This window comes from Carica papaya, chromosome 4, assembly GCF_054855325.1.
Source record: "Carica papaya isolate Zhongbai chromosome 4, ASM5485532v1, whole genome shotgun sequence".
NCBI lineage: Eukaryota > Viridiplantae > Streptophyta > Magnoliopsida > Brassicales > Caricaceae > Carica > Carica papaya.
The window spans coordinates 29,118,759-29,139,735 of NC_142312.1; the positions used below are offsets into that span (position 1 = coordinate 29,118,759).

The 20,977-nt window shown below is 37.0% G+C and overlaps 2 protein-coding genes across 2 annotated transcripts; one reads left to right on the forward strand and one right to left on the reverse strand.

The window, feature by feature from the left end:
* Positions 1-416: 416 nt before the first annotated feature.
* VCS (Transducin/WD40 repeat-like superfamily protein) lies at positions 417-18,201 on the forward strand. Its single transcript, XM_022050432.2, has 12 exons — positions 417-1,282; positions 4,001-4,050; positions 4,123-4,279; positions 4,421-4,639; positions 5,548-5,676; positions 5,937-7,562; positions 9,817-10,176; positions 10,250-10,369; positions 10,504-10,674; positions 17,006-17,170; positions 17,255-17,380; positions 17,510-18,201. The coding sequence occupies exons 1-12, from the start codon at positions 527-529 to the stop codon at positions 17,816-17,818; spliced, it is 4,188 nt and encodes a 1,395-aa protein (XP_021906124.1). The 5' UTR covers positions 417-526; the 3' UTR covers positions 17,819-18,201.
* A 580-nt stretch (positions 18,202-18,781) lies between these two features.
* On the reverse strand, positions 18,782-19,222 carry LOC110820779 (Chaperone DnaJ-domain superfamily protein). The gene has a single exon (XM_022050366.2). The coding sequence runs from the start codon at positions 19,220-19,222 to the stop codon at positions 18,782-18,784; it is 441 nt and encodes a 146-aa protein (XP_021906058.1).
* Positions 19,223-20,977: the final 1,755 nt, after the last annotated feature.

Consider the following 20,977-nt stretch of genomic DNA (forward strand, 5'->3'; position numbering starts at 1 on the left):
GTCAATAAGATATTAGTTATTTTAAAATTAAATTGATTATTTTTAATTTATTTATTTCAATTGTATACTTAATTGATATGATTTAATGAATTTAAATATATTTATAACATATAATTAATTTAGTTATATGCTTAATATTATTGCAATAATTAACAATATTTTAATTTATATAATATTTTATTTAGTCACGTGGAAAAAATATGTATTTAAATTTATGATTGATGAATTTAAATACATATTACTGATGACAATTTTTCTTTATTAATCCACGTATTAAATTCAGAAATTAATGAAAATTAAAAATTTCCAAATTCTCCCCAAATATTTACAGATATTCTCCTAATCTACCCCTCAGTTACTATTTCTTTTCAAATTGGTCCTCGCCTCTTCCGCTTCCCTTTTTTTAACTCACCTTTCCTCGCCTCCTCCTCCTTGCAGCTTTCATGTTCCTATTCAAATTACTCACTTTAGTTTATCTTTCCCTGTCATCTTCACAAAATCTCTCACCGCCATAGATCTCATATCCATGGCTTCTTCTCCTGGAAACCCGAATCCACAATCAAACCCGCCTTTTGACATGCACAACTTCTTCAGACCCGCACCAAACCCGACCCAATTGCAACCCTCTGGTTCTTACCCTACACCCGCTTCCTCTTATCCTCCACCCGCCGGTCCGTTCCTTCACCACCACCATCATAATCTTTACATGCCGCCTTTCAACAATGGCGATATGAACAATCCTCAGCAGCAGCAGCAGCAGTTTCAGCAGCAACAAGAGCCCGTCGCTAACATGCACCAGCAGCGATCACTCTCATTTCCGACTCCCACTCTCAATCTCACCTCTCCTCGCAGCGGCAACAACAGCAATTCCAATGCCGGTACCCAAATCCTGGCTCTCATCAATAACAACCAACACAGTGCCGTCAGTCAGGATTTGCAGCATCAGTACCCGACCCAGTTACCAGTAACTCACCCGCTTGACTCATTGGGGCCGTTACCAGGCGGTGTGGGTCTTTCCCGGGTGCCCAGTTGCAAGCTTCCTAGGGGAAGGCGCTTGGTGGGGGATCATGTTGTGTATGATCTGGACGCCAGGTTACAGGGAGAGGTACAGCCTCAGCTGGAGGTCACTCCGATAACAAAATATGGGTCGGATCCTCAGCTTGTGGTGGGGCGGCAAATTGCAGTCAATAAGGTCTATATATGCTATGGGTTGAAGGGAGGGAATATCCGAATTCTTAATATAAACACTGCATTGAGGTCTCTGTTTCGCGGCCATACGCAGGTTTAACTCTGAACTTAGCTTGTACTTTTGGTGTTTCACGTTCAAATGAAATACTATCTTCCCGTAGTTGCTCTCAAAGAAGCACCATGTTCAAATGTTTTTTTTTTCTTTCTGTTACAAAAATGATGTTATGGATGAACTGTTGTACTTTATTAATGTTGTGAACTTTAATGGGTCTACTCTTACACCTTCTAAGCCTTATAGAGAAATGGGAAAACAGGACTAGTGAAAAGGTTTATATTTACTTCCTAGTGTTAAGTACTAATGTTTCCGTTATCTGCTTTAGAAGTAAGGAGAAGCCATTTTATCTTCACAATGGTATCTAAAACCTAGTGGTAGAATATGAGGACCTCAGGGTGATTGCATGCAATTATGGAGCAGTTTCTAAAAATATGGTTCTCTTATACCAGCTTTGATGCACTGCCTAAATACAGAACTTCTGCATGTTCTGTATTTAGTGTTTGCCAATGAACCAATATTTTGAATTGCAACGTGAATTTTATGTTTCATATAGTGTTGATATATAGAATTAGTTAAGAATAGAATAGTAATTGAACAACCTGCCGTAAAGTTGTATAGAGAATTTGTGGGATAATCTATTCTCCAGAAACTCTTACGAATATTAGAGCAGAGTACTGAGTTAAAAACTGCGGGAATCCCATAACTTTTTTTTAAAAAATAAAAAGTATGGTATATTCATTAATTCACGAGCATCAAAGTGGTGCCGCTCATGTACAAAATATTTACAAGTCAGTAACTATGTCAATAAAAGTCCCAAAATCCTCTATAGAATGAATAGGATGCCCCATAACAGAGTGTTAGTTATTGTATGCATGCCGCTGTAGTATCACCGTATAGGTTTTTTCTGCAAACCCTGGTATTGTAGCCAAAACTCTTTAGAGAGGAAAAGATATCTATTTACAACAAAACCAAGGGTGCCTACACGTACAAAATACTGTGAACATTTACAAATTAATCAAAATACCAATAAGGTGTCTCAAGTCCTTTACAGAAGAAAGAAGAAGAAATAGAATGACCGTTACAAAAAAGACATCAGGACCTGGGACCATAAATTTCTAACTCTACCAACCAGGTTGCTAGGCGATAAGGGGATAAGCTTTTTCCTCCTCTTTTATCATCCACATGCCTGAAGTTTATCTCAAGACCTAGTTTCTACTCAATGTGACGTGAATCAGTCTAACGTGGTGCACCAAAGGCGGCACGATAAAGGGCACCACAAGAGCAAATAGTTTGACCTTCATCTTCCTTGTACAAAGCAGCAATCATTCACTAAAATTTTCCCCTTCTTTCAAGTCATTCAAATTTTTCATTAGGTCATTACCCTTAAAAACATAATTGACTGTAATAGAATAATGCTCCCTCACCAAAGCCTCCTTCCTTCTTGCCAAAGAGAACATGATATGAACTATTGACATAAGGGCCACCAATTGCACCACTCGTCATTCCAAAAAAGTCAAACTCCTCCTTGAAGCAATTTTCATACAAAGCCCACTGAATGAAGAACTCCTCTTGCCTGTCTTTCCATAAGCTAGTTCTACAGGGGTCCATGGACTATTGACCTGACACTGTATTAGCATAGCTGAAAATTATTCTGTGATCTGATTTGGAATTTGATTTTACTGAGCCTTTCTTTTTTCTTTGGGTAGAAGAATAAATTAAAAAGAGAAGGGAACATTACAAAAAGTACAGCAGGTAAGTTATCCAGCCAAGGAAATTTGGAAAAGAAAAGAAAAGAAAAACAAAATAAAGCAGAACAGTAGATGTAAAACCGGCAATGGCTCACGTGACCATAGCTTCCCAATTCCTATGTGAAACAGACAGGGAGATGTCCGAGTAATTCCCATGAGCCTTAGTCCAAAGGGAAGTCAGGAAGGTTATCTTCTCCCAGATAATTTATTCCGGGAAAGAATGATTGTCAAAAAATACGATCATTTCTTTCCAACCAGATTGTTTGTAACCTTGCGAAAAGTGCACTTTCTATTACGGTCTAGCCTTAGTGCTAACTCCAAAACCAACAATGCTCGAGGTAAAAAAACATTTGCATGAAGGAGAGGCAGCCCAAACTAAGTTGAAAGTGTCAAAAAGCCTGCACCATAATCTCCATGCCATCTCATAATGAAGGAACAGATGGTTATGTGTCTCCCTGTCGATAGAGCACATTACACAAATGTCAGAAGACAAAGCTCAGGTAAGTCTACGAATTTGCAACAGAGCGTTAGTGTGTAACCGATTTAGAATAGCAGTCCACCAATGCCTGAGCCTTTCTAAGTTGACTGAAGAAGGGCTAGGGCATATTAATTTCTAAACCTCTGATAATCTTTTGCAATTTACGACTTAGACACACTGATAAAAGATGACAAAATGTTCTTTGTAATTTTATGCCCCAGTTAATGCATCAAAATTCTTTAACTTATCAGTAAATGGAGCAATTATCTATAATATATATCAGGTTGATGATTTTGCTGGCAATCTCCTACTTTCTTTTAATTATTATGATGTTTGTAAGTTGCATTCACTATTAGCTTTCTCTTTCTTCAGCTTTTACAATTTGATTTTTGTTAGGATTGTAATGAACTGTTTATCCAGTAAAATTTATAATGAGTCGCCAATTCCAACAGAGAAAAGAAACGCAATTTTTTGTTGATGTTTTAGTTATTTTATTCCCATGCTAATTTTAATGTTGTTTTCTTCTTTCAGAGGGTGACAGACATGGTTTTCTTTGCTGAAGATGTTCATCTTTTGGCTAGGTATTGTCTACATGTAATTGGTTATTTTAATCTTTTGAATGGCCTTTTCTTAAGGTAAAGTTTTTTATGTAGTGTGAGTGTGGAGGGGCGAATCTTTGTTTGGAAAATTTCTGAAGGTTCAAAGGAAGAAGATAAGCCACAGATAACAGGAAAAGTTGTCACTGCTGTTCAGATATCAGGAGAGACAGAATCAGCACGTCCGCGTGTTTGTTGGCACTGTCACAAACAAGTAATGTTTTTCTTACTGCTTATCTCCACGAGGAGTTGCTTTATTCTTTTAATGTTTATATGTGGTCTATTTACTCCCTTTGTTTGAAAGTTACAAAATTACTCGTTCTGAGTCTTATGACTGACAAACTCTGTCTTCCAGGAAATATTGGTGGTTGGGATTGGAAAACATGTTCTTAGGATTGATACTACAAAAGTTGGGAAAGGTGAAATGTATTCAGCAGATTCCCCTCTTCAATGTCATGTTGACAAGCTGATTGATGGGATTCAGCTTGTTGGTAAACATGATGGAGAAGTGACTGATTTGTCAATGTGCCAATGGATGACCTCTCGCTTAGTTTCTGCTTCTGTGGATGGCACGGTCTGTAGTTTTCCTAACCATTGTGCTGTATTTGACACTTTATATCTCCTATGGTAGTGTTGTTCTCATTTTTTTTTTCATTTTGTACATCTCGTTCACTTTTTTTTTATGGTTGGAGTACTAAACTTGAATTACAATTTTCCTTCATTTTGAAAATAAAAGTAAGTATCTTATACAGGCATCAAGAGGAGGCAACACTCAATTTAATACTTTTACAAATCTGACAAAATATCAACAAAGTCCCATAAATCCTTAACAGTATAAAGAGTGTGACCTTTTATGGAAAAAAACTAGGGTTTAGAACCAAGAATTCTTGATTCTATTGGAAAAAAATTCTACTCATTTGAAGCCTTCGTTTCTTTAATTCCAAATAACCTATGGGTAGCTAGAGGGATAACGCTTAAATTCTTATTTAAACACTTATCCCTATTAATGTCTCTCCAGACCCAAATATCCTCTCTTCTGTAACTAGTCATTACCTGATTAACCCCCAAAAAGCTGTGGGCCATAGACCAAAGTTTATACGAGAAAGGGCACCAGAGAGAAGTAGGATTTCCTTTTTTCTGGGGTGAAACATATATGAAATGTGAATAAGGTAATTCTGGAAGGTAGCTGAAGTTTTAAGCCAGTAAGAGAGCACCAGTGGCCTCTTCTGATAGACATTCTACCAAGGATAAGCATCAGGAAAAGACAAGATCTTGCTTTGAACTTTGAGCTTCTGGCTGATATATTTCTCTGGTATTCGGCTAGGCTGTTTCCGAAATTTAGTTGCTTATTTTCTTTAAAAAGAAACTTATTTTCTTATTCATTTAATGATTTAGTTTTTCTTGCACATATAAACAAGACTTTATCGTGTATACATATGCTGATGTATTGGTTCAATTGTTTCCTTCCACATTCTGCAACAGATAAAGATATGGGAAGATCGCAAGGCACAGCCACTTGTGGTATTGAGACCACATGATGGTCACCCTGTTAACTCAGCCATATTCTTGACAGCTCCCCATCAACCCGATCACATTGTACTAATCACGGGAGTATGTATCCATTGATATGTTTATTCTGATTGTCAAGTTATTTTATCATAGTTCAATTCCAAGATTGTTAAGAGCACGAGATACTTGGGCAGCTTGTAAATAGCTGAACATATTCTTATTGTTCAGATTTCCTTCTAGGGTTTTGAACTTGTTGATTGTTTAGTAACAATGCATCTTATGCTTTTCCTGGAGCTTATTTTATTAGGATGATGGTTATAGTAAATCTGATCTGGTTTTGCTGCATATAAACCTATTTATAGGGCCCACTGAATCGAGAAGTCAAGATTTGGGCATCAGCAAGTGAAGAAGGCTGGCTGCTACCTTGTGATGCCAAATCATGGAAGTGCACTCAAATATTGGAGTTCAAGAGCTCAGCTGTACTTCGAGTTGAGGAGGCATTTTTCAATCAAGTCGCAGCTTTAGCTCAGGCAGGGATTCTCTTGCTTGCAAATGCTAAGCGGAATGCAATATATGCTGTGCACTTGGAATATGGTCCTTTTCCAGCAGCAACGCACATGGATTACATATCAGAATTCACTGTCAAAATGCCTATTTTGAGTTTTACTGGGACAAATTATCCTCCCGATGAACATGTCAAGGTGTATTGTGTTCAGACACAAGCAATTCAGCAATATACTTTAGAGTTATGCCAGTGCTTACCACCGCCATCAGAGGATGTTGGTGCTGAGAAGTTAGACTCCAGCATCTCACATGACATGACTAATGCTGGAGGAGTGTCTGCTCTGGACCCATCTGGAAGTAAAAAAACCGAGTTGCTTTTAGCTAGTTCAGCTCCCAAGCCATCGTTACAAATAAGTAGTTCTGAGGGTGCAAATGCCATGAGTTCTCCTGTAAGCTCTACTTCTATGGAAGCAGTTACTTCTCAAGACTTTTCCAGTTTGAATGGTGAACCAAGACCTGCTCTTCCAATGGGAAGTTGTGATGCTGAATCTGTTGCTGCTCCACCTCACCCTCTTTCTTTGAGTCCTAGGTTGTCCAGGAATCATTCTGGTTTTTTAACTCCAACAAAAAGCTTTGACCCAGCTCCTCTGCCCAGTGACAATAACAGAAACCAATCAGCTGGGGATTATTCAGTTGACAGGCAAATGGATACCATCAAACGAAATTTGTCTGATGTGCATACCTTGGGTGATGTTTCAAGGAACAATGAGATTAAAGTTGCATCTGGTGATGAATCTGGCATACATAACCTTACCATGGCGTTCAAGCACCCAACTCACCTAATAACTCCTTCAGAGATTTTGATGGCTGTTTCATCCACTGAAACTAGTACCATCATTGAGGGCAAGAATGATGGGAATGCAAATATTCAAGATGTGATTGAAAGCAGTGGTGTGGGTAATAATGCAGAGGTGGAGGTTAAAGTAGTTGGTGAAGCAAGATCTGTGCAAAATAATGAATTTCCCTTCCATGGAGGGTGTAAAAACCTTGTTTCAGAAAACAGAGAAAAGGTCTTTTGCTCCCAGGCATCAGATCTTGGCCTTGGGGTGGCTAGAGAGTGTTTTGAAGTATCTGAGGAAAGTTATATCCCACATGAGGGTCATCAGGTTGATGCCATTGGTGAAACAGAACCACATTTCCAACCTTCCCTTACAGGTGATGAAGGAGGTCATGACTCCAGGAAAGATGCCTCGGCAAAAGTTCCAGATTCAACAGCAATTACTACATTGCAGCAATCACCAGCCCCAAGTACAAAGGGGAAAAAGCATAAGGGTAAAAATTCGCAAGGTTCTGGACTGTCCTCTCCATCTTCAAGCATTTTCAATTCTGCAGACTCCTACAATGAACCAGGTCGCAGTTTGGGACTTCCTTGTTCAGAGTCTTTTGCTCCACAAATATTTGCTATGCAGGAGATGCTAAATCAGGTAATTTGTGCATTATGCTTTTTTAACAACTATTGCAATAGTATATTTTGGTGCTTGATACTAATGTTAATAGGCTAAGTAGAGTTTTATTTAAAGACACTCTGAGATGACCTTTGTATATTTTGGCAATTGGATATTGAAGTTTTACCTGGTACATTAGAGAAATGTCAATGAACAGTGAGAAATTCTGCTCATAGTAGAATATATATGCTTAATTTTCTTAAAAAAAAGATAATTTATATATATATATATATATATATATATATATATATATATACGCTTATCACGTGGCACCATTGAGTCAGTTATCCCTGAATAGGAGTATGCATATGCATTAAAATTTTCCTAACGATACTTCCAATATTTATCAAATGCTCCTGAGAGTGCTCTTTTGTATTTGGCCATAGATAACACTTTTTTCTGTTAGGTTACCTAGATTGGATCTTGTTATGGGTTTGTAGCATAAAGGCTGGTTAAAAAAGACTTCTTGGACTGTTTATTTCAAAAAAACGAAGAAAAAGAGAAAGAGACTTGTTGGATCTTCTAATGATAAAGGCTTCTTACAAGACAAGCCAACAATCTCGTGTAAGAATAGTAATCAGATGGCATACTGAAAAATTTCTTTTTTCCTTTTATTCCTCCATACCTTATATAGTTTACAGGATACGAAGACAAAAACAAACTGCTCCTAGAATCCAGCAAACAACTGACATAATGAAACATTTAAAATTTAAAATAAAACTGTATTTCAAAAAAATTTAAAATAAAACGGAAAAAGAAAGAAGATTTTGCTTGCTTCATCTTATTAAGTTTTTGAAATTTTCCTTTTTAATTTAGCACTCTTCTGATTAAGCCCCTGATTTCTCTCTTTGCTACCTCCTCTTATTAACTAATTACTCTGATAGTCCTCGTGTTTTTTTTCCCGCCTGACAATTGTCACTGGGATTTTTGTTTGAGGTATTCATTTATCCCGCTCGTACCCAATACAAAAAACATTTCATTGTATTTGGTCCAAAACTATTCTATACTCATTTAGTTCCTAAATCATAAGTATCTAAAATATTTAAGTTGTTTCGTAACCACGGATTTGTATTCCTATCTATTAAGGAAGGAATCACAATAATACTTAGAAATGATTCTAATTAGAATATTATTTCCATTCAAATATATTTTATTCCTATTATATTTTCGTTCCTATTCCATGGAATTGAAATTTGAACCAACTTCAATCTTAAGATTTTATATTTCATAATGCTTTAATAATTATGGACGGTATTTCTAATATTTTTATTGACAAATTACTATTTTGGTCCCTGAAAAATGGATTATGTTACAATTTAGTCCTTTTTTATTACGATTTAATTATTGAACTTAGGGTTGTTCATCAGCCTAGAACCGAACTGGGTCGGATATATGACATTGCAGTACACACAGGACTATAATGGACCTCTTTTTTACCCTTGCATTATCATGTTTAATTAAAAATATCTGATTAAAGTAAATAAAAATTAAATCAAACAATAAATTCATAAGCTATAATTATTTATAAAATTCATGATCAATGAAATCAATAAACACAAACAATAATTTATTAAACACCAATCCATAATTAAGATTTTCTTTTGAAATTTCAGTCTATACGAGATCAAATTGGACAAAAACTTTTTATCCCTCCACATTTGGACCAAAGGCTGTGAGAAACTATGTTTGTTTAATCGTCTGGTTCAATCATCCAGTTTTTTTGTTTGATCTGAAATTTGAAGATCCCTTATTAAACTTACAAGATTAGTTCAAAACGTAATTTTTTACTGAAATAGCAAAAGTTCTTTTATTACTTGAATAAAATAGAAAATGACTTAAAAATATAATATTTCTGTTTAGGATTGATAATTAAAGAAAATAAAAAAGTAGTTATTACAAATCTCTTCTTTCTTAATGACTATTCTTGTTATCTGTACCACTTGAATAAAACAAATTATTTTTTATGTTAAGGACAACTATTAGTTATAACTTTTAAACTTCATCAGAAACAAAATATTGATAAAACAAAGAGATTTTTTTTTTTTGTTTCTTTGTCAAAAATTCCACGTTTGTATAAAAAGTCATGATTTAAAGGATAAAATTGTAATGAAAAAAATTATTAGGGCCTAAATGTAATATGGCGAATGGTTCAGGGGCTAAGATAGTAATCTGCTTTATTTCTATATCCATTTTGTTAAGTTTTGAATTTGTACATTTTTTGTGCTTCTTGCAGCTAATGACGACACAAAAAGAAATGCAAAAGCAAATTTCAAGTGTAGTTAACCTCCCTGTTGCGAAAGAAGGTAGAAGACTAGAGGCGGCTCTAGGGCGGAGCATTGAGAAAGCTGTCAAGGCCAATGCTGATGCTTTATGGGCTCGGTTTCAAGAAGAGAATGGAAAAAATGAAAAATTGTTGCGTGACCGGACACAACAAATAACAAATTTGATTTCTAACTTCATGAACAAGGACTTGACTCCCATGTTTGAGAAGGCAGTTAAGAAGGAATTTACTGCAATTGGACCAGCTATACTTCGCACAATCACTCCAGCTATTGAAAAAACAGTATCATCAGCTGTTGCAGAGTCCTTCCAGGTTAGAATTGGGAGAAGACCTTTTGTATAGAAGTCATACCATGGTGGATATCTAATTCATGCTTTGTGTACAGAGAGGACTTGGTGATAAGGCAGTGAATCAATTGGACAAATCTGTTAACTCAAAACTTGAAGCTTCTGTTGCAAGGCAAATTCAAGCACAATTTCAAATTTCTGGCAAGCAAGCTCTCCAGGTATTAAAAATCTTCACTTAATTGGTTGAATGATTAAAGAGAGTGTTTCAACTTAATCTTTATGTTTCGTATTCCATATTAGGAAAAATATACCTGTGTTTAGAAGAAATTCAATTATGACTCTTTTCACGCAGGATGCTCTTAAATCTGGTTTAGAAGTTTCAATTGTCCCTGCCTTTGATGTGTCATGCAAAGCTATGTTTGAGCAAGTAGATGCTACATTTCAGAAAGGGATGGTTGAGCATACAAATGCTGTTTGGCAGCATTTTGAAACCACACATTCTCCATTAACGCTTGCTCTAAGGGTATGTATTCCAATGTTGCATCGTATCATTTGAAATTGGTATCCCCTAAATCCATCTCCAGGGACAAACTTTATCATATCTGTTGTGACAGATGAATCAGAATTCTGAAGTCTATGGACATTGAAGGAATTAATATGTGTTCCATATGGCTGAATAGTGGCATAGCTTTTGCTAGTTTATGGCACTGCAACACCCTTTTTCATTGGTATTCTGTAAGCAAACTACTCACAAGTCTACTATAGGAAGGGTAAAATAGAAAACGACTGTACAGAGGCAAAAGGGTCATTTTGTACAAGGGTAGATTAGTAATTTAATTGTAAACGGAATGCAGCTGGGTGATCGGGAACTGTACCCAATTGGTTATAAGCCAGTTGTGGCTTTTGTAACCTCCAGGCTTGCCTGGGGTTAGACGCTCCCCTTTCTGCTATCAAGGCCGATAAATAAGTGGCCCGATGTGAATGAAGCATCAATGAAAATTTCTCTCAGAATCAGTCTCTCTCTCTCTCTCGACTAATTCCCTCTCTTTTTCTCCCTCTTTTATACTTTTTTTCCAGCCTAAGTCTGACCATGAAAAAAATCTCTGACAAGACGGTATCAAAGCCATTAGAGCCAATGGAGACTTATGCTTCAATCACCTCACGAACTAGATCCAAAGGAAAAGCTGTGATAGTCAAAATCGGCTAAAGCAGTACTTGCTGATCCAATCACAGAAGAAGTCAACTAGAGGTTTATCGACTTCATGAAAGAGGTGTATGAGGCACAGCGGCAGTCCAGGCAACAGCTTGACCAATCATGGAGATGCTATGTGGCGGTGCTACATTTAATGAAGCGCCAAACCTGACAACACAACCCACTCCAGTAAATGTCGGGCGAAGAGGAATTGTCTCCTCCCTGTTCCCATGCGATTTGGATGATAAAAGTTTCCTCAAACCAGACGAAAAACCATGGGAACATGCAACCAACTTGGATTGAATGTTGTTGTTTCTCTGCCAAAAGTGGAAATTCCACTGCTTGAGGGAGTAAAATACCCTTGCCTGGATCAGAAGTCACGACACGTATTTTCTGGTATACAGCAAACCGGATGAGCAAAAGATAAAAATGACACCCCTTTTCCTTGGTGAAGTAGTAAAGTGTGGTATCATGGGTGGTTGACAAAGAATGATGAGTTGGAGTGGGAGTTTTTCGTGGATGAACTTTGTTGCAAGTTCGGTGGTGCCTCAAGAAACGACTTTATTGAAAAATTCAATAAGCTTGCACAAACCACAACTGTTATGGAATATCAAGAACGTTTTAGATATTTATGAGCATGAATAAATGCAGATAATTCTTAGAGAAATTCCATTGATACAGAGCTAATTCTATTAGATTTATTGGAGAGTCCCATTGGCGTGCATCTAGTAGGAATTGAACCTACAAATTCGCCAATTATAAGTTAGACGCTTTAACCATTCAACCATGAATGTGAGATCCTCGTACATGGTGAATAACCAAATTTTGATTGAAATGAAATCTTTAGGATAAATCAATGTAATTTAGGAGGAATTAATGAGAGGACATCAATTCAAATCTTGCACTTTTGAATTGAGAGAAATATTGAGAGAGAGAAAAAATTTTCATTATTTCTTAGATTCATGAACCAAATTTAATTTACTGAGATTTTTCATTCACATTTTTCCTACTAAGAACGTTTTATAAAACTCTTGTACCCTTAAATTTGGAGCATCCTACTTTCATGCAATTTATAGGGTTCAATAAACAATCGATATATCACGATCAATGGTGTAGTACTATTTGTAGTAACAGTCCTTATCTATTGTATTAACAATCGAAATATGGTCGAAATAAAAAATCTTTACTTGAAGTTATCTCCAACTTCATCAATGGTCTCGAATTGTAATTACAACCAAATGATAAGATTGCTCAAATGCCATAGACTCAATCAAGCATTTGAATAAGTCTTACTTCAAGAGTAATTATAATAGAGATGTCCAAAAGCTCGTATTTCACTGAGAGGATCACCTACCTGTCTGGGGGATTAGGAATGTCAGTAACCCGAAATTGTACAAGAACAAGGGAAGAGAAACAGAGGTTAAGAAATCAATGTCGTCCTATTGCAAATATGGTGATCATTAGTTTCCAAGACACTGTTGCCAAAATAAAACCATGATAACAATGAAAGAAGTCCTTAGCCGAGAGAGCCTTGTGACAAAAAGTGCCAAAAGAACTGGCCAACGAGGAAGAAAATCCAAAAGGCACCTTATCCATCCAGACCATATGAGTAGCAGTGTGAAGCACCCTTAAAATACGAGGAATATTGGCAGAACATGATGTTATGGTACCTTTAGATGGATGAAGGTGCTGCCAGGTAACTTAAGAATCAAGTGGTCAGCGACAAACCACTTATTGTGATCGTTGTAAATGGCTAGGGGATTACTGGCAGCATTGAATGCCTAGAGGTTACCTGGGGGATGCAAGGGTGCAGGCCTAGCTACAATTTCCGCGTGATTTAGTTAGGCAGATATGACATAATATTGGAAGTTGATTAGATGAAACAATTTAGTCCAATGATATTTTGATTTTGTCCAAGCCATCGTTAAGTTCAATTATGGTAACTTGCTCATAGTAATCAAAGGGAGCGAGACCAGTGAAAAATTATACACCAACATGAAAGAGGCCACCGCCTGGAAATGGATAAAGTAAGAACACAACATTGAAGGAGGGACTGTTTTCTTTGTCATGGAGGCTGACTCTCGAGAGTTCAGGCTACAGAGACCTCAAGTAAGACCTTAGGAGCCTTACTTGACCAAAATAAGAGCGTATTCGAGGAGCCTGAGGCTTGGCTCCACCTAGCAATTTCAACCATACCATATCATTAATCAAAGAAGAGACAAAAATTAATTTGTCTTTATAGATAGTCATTCTTCCAAAAAAATGAAATAGAAAAAGAAGTACAAAAGCTACTACAAGAATCAATAATTCGTCTAGCCATAGCCCATTCTCATCTCCAGTCCTACTAGTCAAGAAGAAGGCTGGAACCTGAAGATTTTGTGTTGACTACAAGGAACACTACACCCTTGACCATCAAAAATAAGTTCCCTATACCCGTCATTGATGATTTACTTGATTAATTACATGGAGTCTCCATATTTTCCAAAATTGATTTTAGAGTAGGGTATCATCAAATTCGTGTCAAGGAAGAAGACACTCACAAAACAACTTTCAAAATACACCATGACCACTACGAATTTGGAGTGATACCTTTTGGTTTCACCAAACCCCAGCCACTTTTTAGGTCCTCATAAATCATGTCTTCAAAGACCTCCTTCAGAAATTCGTCCTCGTCTTCTTCGATGATGTATTTCTTTACAACTCCAATGAACAAAGCATTTCCACTAACTCGGAGGAGTTCTGAAATTATTACGAAGCAACATACTATATGTCAAAGAATCCAAATGTTGCTTCTTGCAGACTGAAATACAATATTTGAGGCATGTTAGTTCACAACAAAGGGTAAGGACATACCCCAAGAAAATAAGGCTATAGTCAATTGGCCACCCTCACAAACCTTAAAAGCTCTCAGGGATTTTTAGGCCTAAGAGGTTATTACCAGAAATCATATGGAACTATGGGGTAACTGCCAAATTACTTAGAGACTTGTTGAGAAAAGTAGCATTTCAATGGAACTCGGAGGCTGACTAAGCTTTCCAACACCTAAAAAATCTAATGACTTCCAGTCTGGTATTTGGACTAGCAAAATTTGGGGATCCGTTCGCTATAGAAATGAATGCCAGTGATAAGGGAATTAAAGTAATAATAATGCAAGAAGACCAACCTATAGCCTTTATAAGCAAGACCTTGAGTCCCAAAAAGCAAACCAAATCTGTGTACGAGAAAGAACTTGTTGTCATGTTATATGCAGTTTCTCAATGAGACCACTACTTGGAAGAGGTTTCACTCATCATCAAGACAAATCAACATAGCTTGAAATATTTGTTGGATCAAGGAGTGACTAATATGGTCTAACAGAAGGGCATCGTGAAATTACTTGGTTTCGATTAGACCATCCAGTATAAACAAGGATCTTCAACTGCGGTCGCAGATGATTTGTCTAGAAGAGAACGTAAGGATCCAAGTGCGAAGGTTCTCTATAGTATCACCACTACTACCCCTGCTTCAATGTTTGAGGTGCTCACGAGTTACACCGATGACTCATTTACTCAACAGCTGTTTACGGCGTTAACGTTTTTCCAGAAAGCAAGCCACTCTTCAGCCTACTCTATGGGCTTCTCTTATACAAAGGGAGATTGATCATAGGTGACGGTTATGAGTTAAGGGACCAACTCCTATATCAATGCCACAATTCTGCCGTAGGGGGACATCAGGAATTAGGGCAACATATGAGAGAGCAAAACAACATTTCTATAAGCCTAATATGAAGAAATAAATTAACCAATGGATAAAACAATGCTGCACCTACCAATTTTGCAAAGTTGAAAAGGTTGCCATTCTTGGGCTCTAATCATTGTCAATACCTTCTCAAGCATAGACCTAAATATTCAACGGATTTCATCAAACGACTCCCTAGGACTGAGAGTAAAGACACCATACTGGTGGTAGTGAATTGACTCACCAAGTATGGTCATTTCATTTTACTATACCATCCCTTCATGGCTCAACGAGTAACCTGTAGCTACATGGAGATCCTTCACAAACTACATGGAACATTACTAGTCATAGTATCTGACAGGGACACATTATTTATTAGCCTTTTCTGGAAGGAGTTAGTGAGGGCTATGGGAACCAATCTACATTTAGTATTGCCCATCACCCTCAAATCCATGGTCAAAGAAGGTGACTCAATCAATATTTCGAGATGTATCTCTGTTACATGGCCCATAACTGACAAAAAACATGAGCTAAATGGCTCTCCACAGCTGAGTGGTGGTATAACACTACCAACCATACAAGTCTCAAGATGACATCCTTCCAGGCATTTTACGAATATGCACCTCCATATTTCTTGGATTCTATCAACCCTTGCCGAGCCTCACCTTCAGTAGAGGCATTCCTTGTTGAACGAGAAGAAGCCAATCGAATAATTAAACAACAACTCTTAAAGGCTCAATAAAGAACCAAACAATATGCGGACAGTCATCAAAGTGAATGAAGTTTTGAGGTACAAGACGAGGTACTCCTCAAACTGCAACCATTCAAATAGGAATAGGTATGACATGGAAGAAGATGCAAATTATCACCCCACTTCTACGGTTCTTTCCAAATAATACAAAAGGTTGAACCTGCAGTATACAAGCTCCAGCTGCCCCATTCCTCTCGAATCCACCTGATTTTTCATATATTGCAACTCGAGAAATGCATCAAGTGTAAGGAAACAGTGGTAAAAGACTCACCCGTTAGTACAGGAAAATGAGTAATAATTATCCAACTGCAACAAGTGCTGCAACATCAAACCATCCTACAGTTGGAAGATACTCCATCAGAAGAATATACTTGAGAGGATTACAAATACATATGACAATAATTTCTCAATCTCAACCTTGAAGATAAAGTTGCTGCCCAAGGGGAGGATATTGTAAGCAAACTACTCAAAGTCTGTACAATAGGAAGAGGGGTAAAATAGGAAAAGACTGTACAAGGGTCATTTTGTACAAGGGTAGATTAGTCATTTAGTTGTAAACAGAATGCAGCTGGGTGATCAAGACCTATATCCAATCGGTTGTAAGCCAGTTGCGGCTGTTATAACCTCCAGGCGCACCTAGAGGTTAAAAGCTCCATTTCCCTTCAGTGCTTATTGATAAGTAGCCTAATGTGAATGAAGCATCAAGGAAAAATTTCTCTCAGAATCTGTCTCTCTTTCTCAACTAATCTCTTTTTCTCCCTCTGTTCTTTTTTTCGAAGCCTAATTCAGACGATGAGTAAGGTTTCTGACACATTCATTTATTTTTGTTGTTTTCGTTTCCGCTATTCAATTATTTATGTTCCCTAGATTATAGGGAAGGGATATTGGATCTTGGGTATTTTTTCGTGAGTGGTGACACCGAATAAAGTGTTTATGTTAATTGAAGTTATTATTATGATGTTTGACCATTCAAGTTCCAGTTGGGGATGAATAACCTTGGTATCACAGTTCTTGCTGGGGGATGAAATATGCTGGTATCTTGGGCTTTCTTTTAAAGGGCTATAAAATTTCTGGTGGGATTCACCACTCACATTATTTAAAATTGCTGCTCATCTTTAGTTAAGATTTGCCTAATTTGTTGTCCATAATTTCCACGTCTCGCTTGTGATTTTGTGGTTTTTATGTTGGTTGCAGGATGCCATTAATTCTGCTTCATCAATGGCTCAAACTTTAAGTGGTGAATTGGCTGATGGTCAACGAAAACTGTTGGCCGTTGCAACTGCTGGAACGAATACAACTTCAATGAATTCAATGGCTACTCAATTGGGAAATGGGCCTTTTGTTGGTCTCAATGAAAAGGTTTGTCCACACCAAAAAATAGCCTAACTCTTATGTGGCTGTCAAATTTCATTTCTTTGACAAGATTTTGCAAACACGGTTCAGGTTGAGACACCTCTGGATCCAACAAAAGAGCTATCAAGATTGATATCTGAACACAAATACGACAAAGCTTTCACAATTGCATTACAGAGAAGCGATGTTTCTATTGTATCCTGGTTATGTTCACAGGTCATATGATATAATTCCATTTAGTCATTTCTTCCCTGCTCTTTCCTTTTGGATTTCTCCTTTTGCATTCTGATTATCACTATATCTCCTACTGGTTACTGAACCATGTTTGCTTTGCACAATTGGCAGGTGGATCTGCACGGAATACTGGCAGCAGTTCCTCTTCCTTTAAGCCAAGGTGTGTTTCTGTCTCTTCTGCAGCAGTTGGCTTGTGATATCAGCAAGGATACATCTAGAAAGTTAGCATGGATGACAGACGTGGCTGCAGCCATAAACCCTGCGGACCAGATGATAGCAGTCCACGTCCGGCCAATATTCGAGCAAGTGAATCAGATACTCCATCATCAACAGAGCTCGCCAACAATAACTGGTGGCGACATTTTGAGCATCCGGCTTCTCATGCACGTAATCAACTCAATGCTTATGAGTTGTAAATGATAATATAAGCAGCTTGCTCTGTGCCTGTCCTTGCAGAGTCATGGCATGGCATATATGGTTTTCGGTAGGGAAGTAGAAGGGGAAATTGTACAAATGCAGGAGTGACATCTTAGATTTTTGGTTTTAGAATTTAGTTGAATGCTTCTGTAGCTTAATGGAATTAAGTTTTAAGCAATTGGCTTCGGCTTTACATATTTACTTTCTTAATAGGTTCTTGAGGAGCTCTTTGCCGACATGGCATGTAATTCTAACTTGGTCTACATATATGCCATATCAGCATGATCTGGAAGCTGAGTCGGACATGACGTGGCGGACAGCCTATGTGTTACCGGGATAGACTGTTCTAAGAGTATAAATAAATATAAAATTAATCATCTGTCAAATTAGTTTTATTTTTGAAATTAATTTATAATCATTTTTTTTTTCCGAATTTATTGCCAGAGAGAATATCTCCTACATGTTTTCTGAACATCATGAATAAATATAATTTCTTTTTCAATTTTTTTTTTTTTTTTAAATAATAGCAGGTTATTGAATTGTTTTATATACTTAATATAAGATATAAATTTATGGTAACCTGAAAACGATTAAGTAATAATTTGATTACAATTAGCAGCCACACTCTGTAATTTATCAAGTAAAAATTCAAGCTTTTCTAACTTAATGCCAACCAAATCCTATTAGTAGTTACCCTTCAGTCATTAACTACTCCCCATCTTACACCCATTTACTTTCTTCCTAAAACCCAGAATTTATTATTGGGTAATAAACTAATGACACCTCCCAAAAAGAATGTTAATTAGAAGTTGATGTATCTGTAAAAACAAAAATTTATTTACTGTGGAAATTTGGGTAAAAAGAATTTACATATTCTGACGCCTACGTGCCAGGGAGGAGTGCATGGTTGTATAGCTAAATCTAAACCATTTCCCAGTGCCAAACAACAAAAAACCAGAAAATCTCCTACCAGCACTGATCCGTTTCCCATCTCCGGGTCGGGTAAACCCGAGAGTATTGTCCCCTGGCGAACGCCGGTCTCCTCCGTGGTCCGCCGAGGGACAAATCGTAGACCGCTCTGGCGGCCGGATCGGAAAGCGTGGTGTAGGCGTTGTGTAGCTCGATGAAATCTGTGCCGTCCGATTCCGAAGCGTCCGGATGGTAAACCTTAGCCAGACTCCGATACGCTGTCTTGATCTCCGTAAACGACGCCGTTTTCTTCACTCTCAAAACCTCGTAGAGGCTCCCATGCCGCTGCGCCTTCCCCGTCTCGTCAGCGAAAGTCTGAACAGAAGCTCGGCAGGAGACGGGTCTTGTGGCGAAGTGGAGGTTATCGGGAGCGGAATTGAAGGCTCCCGAAGAGAGAGGAAGCGGACTGGCGGCGAAGAGAGGTAGGGTTGAATACATCTGGTGTGGTGTGCTGCAGAGAATGAATTGGGGAAGGAGAAGAGAGGTGAATAAAAAGAGAGCGAAACCATGTGTTGTGTTGAGTTGTCGGTTTAGAGAAATGTAGGGGGTGGGCCCCACTCATGTCCTCCGCTTATTTTATTTTATTTTTTATTACTTCACTCCCTTTTCTAGAAGCTCTTTTTTTTTTTACCCTAACGTAAAAAGAGTAAAAATTTCGAAACAAATTTGTGTTTAATTTTTATTTTCCTTTTTTGGGGGAGAAGGAATAAATTAGGAAAGTGAAATGCGGTGTGCGTGGATGAGGTTAGCTTCCCACGTGTCAGAACTTCTAGAAGCATTTGTCTTTATTCATTTATCTTCTTTTTTTTTTTAAAAAAAAAAAAAAAAATTGATTTGAATTATTATTATTATCCATCATTATCGCAATTCAAAAATAATTTCTAAAAATAATTAATTAACTTTAACCTTTTCGACTTTCATTGGGCACTTGCGACTTGTGACATTGCTTCTAGAAGACATTCCTTAAAGTTTAAATATTATTTTTATAAAATTCATAATTTTAAAATTTTAATAAATAAGATTTTTTGGGAATTTCAATGGGTTGTTCTTTATATTATGTCAATTTTTTTTATTTAAAAAAATAAATTCATCTCATTATAATAATACATTATATATATTTAAAAATAAAAATAAACAATTGGGATAAAGAGGAGAAAAAGGTGTGGACAATGACTATTGGTTGACACTTGATTTGTGCTTTCTAATCTTTAATTAATTATGATTAAACAACTTTTAATCAGGCTGTTTATCTATTAAAGGTCTCCCTCACCAAATGAATCTAACCCTTTTTCTTTACAACATTATGATTATAGGAATCTTTCCCCCAAAGAGAGAGATTACTATTATAAGAATCTCTATTGATTAAATTTTTAATTTAAATTTATTCATTTTATTGACATAAAATAATATAATTTTACGTTCATAAATAAAAAAATATTAATAAATTAATTAAATTATATAAAATAATTCAAAGTAAATTAAAAAAAATTTGAAAATGTAACATTCCGAGCCGAAAATTTAAGTTTGGGACGACATAATTTAATTTTAGTAATAATAATAATAATTAATTTTAATTTTAATTTTTTTAGAATTTTTTGAGATATATATATTTTGGATCTTTCTGAAATAATTTTTAGAAGTTATAACCAAACTGTAAATAAATAGAGAGTATATTTAAAGGAAAAATTTGAAAACAGGAGTCAAATCATAAAAATGAGAAATGCAGCCACGTCAGCAGCACAACAAATCGTTGTGCACCGCGTGACATACACGCCAGCATGGGTTCCATGTAGGAAGCCACGCAGGTAATCTGCATGCCAGGCCAATCGAACGGCTCAAGGCCTCTCCTGTGCGCATGAACATCCTAGATCCATTCATTTATTAGGCGCAATCAGACGGTCTACACTCATTCGATCGAACGATCCAGATCTGTTCTCCTATTAGGCCCGATCGAACGACTGAGGAGGCACCACACAAACCCAAATGGACAACATAGATCGAGGGAAAGGGAGTATTTAAACTTCTGTTCTATCAAAACCCTAACCTTAGACGCACGCATACAAGTCGAAGAAGAAGAAGAAGGGCGGCTGGAGGAGAAGCCCAGCCACCAACGCCGCCGTACCAGAAATCCAAATCGACGCCAATAAGTGCTATTTTCTCTCGTTTGTTCTGTTTTTCCATTTTAAACTACCC

Coding starts and splice junctions, on each gene's coding strand:
- LOC110820779 (XM_022050366.2), bottom strand. CDS start 19,222: ATGTATTCAACCCTACCTCTCTTCGCCGCCAGTCCGCTTCCTCTCTCT.
- VCS (XM_022050432.2), top strand. CDS start 527: ATGGCTTCTTCTCCTGGAAACCCGAATCCACAATCAAACCCGCCTTTT. Junction 1,283..4,000: donor TGTTTCGCGGCCATACGCAG/GTTTAACTCTGA, acceptor TTCTTCTTTCAG/AGGGTGACAGACATGGTTTT. Junction 7,563..9,816: donor TGCAGGAGATGCTAAATCAG/GTAATTTGTGCA, acceptor TGCTTCTTGCAG/CTAATGACGACACAAAAAGA.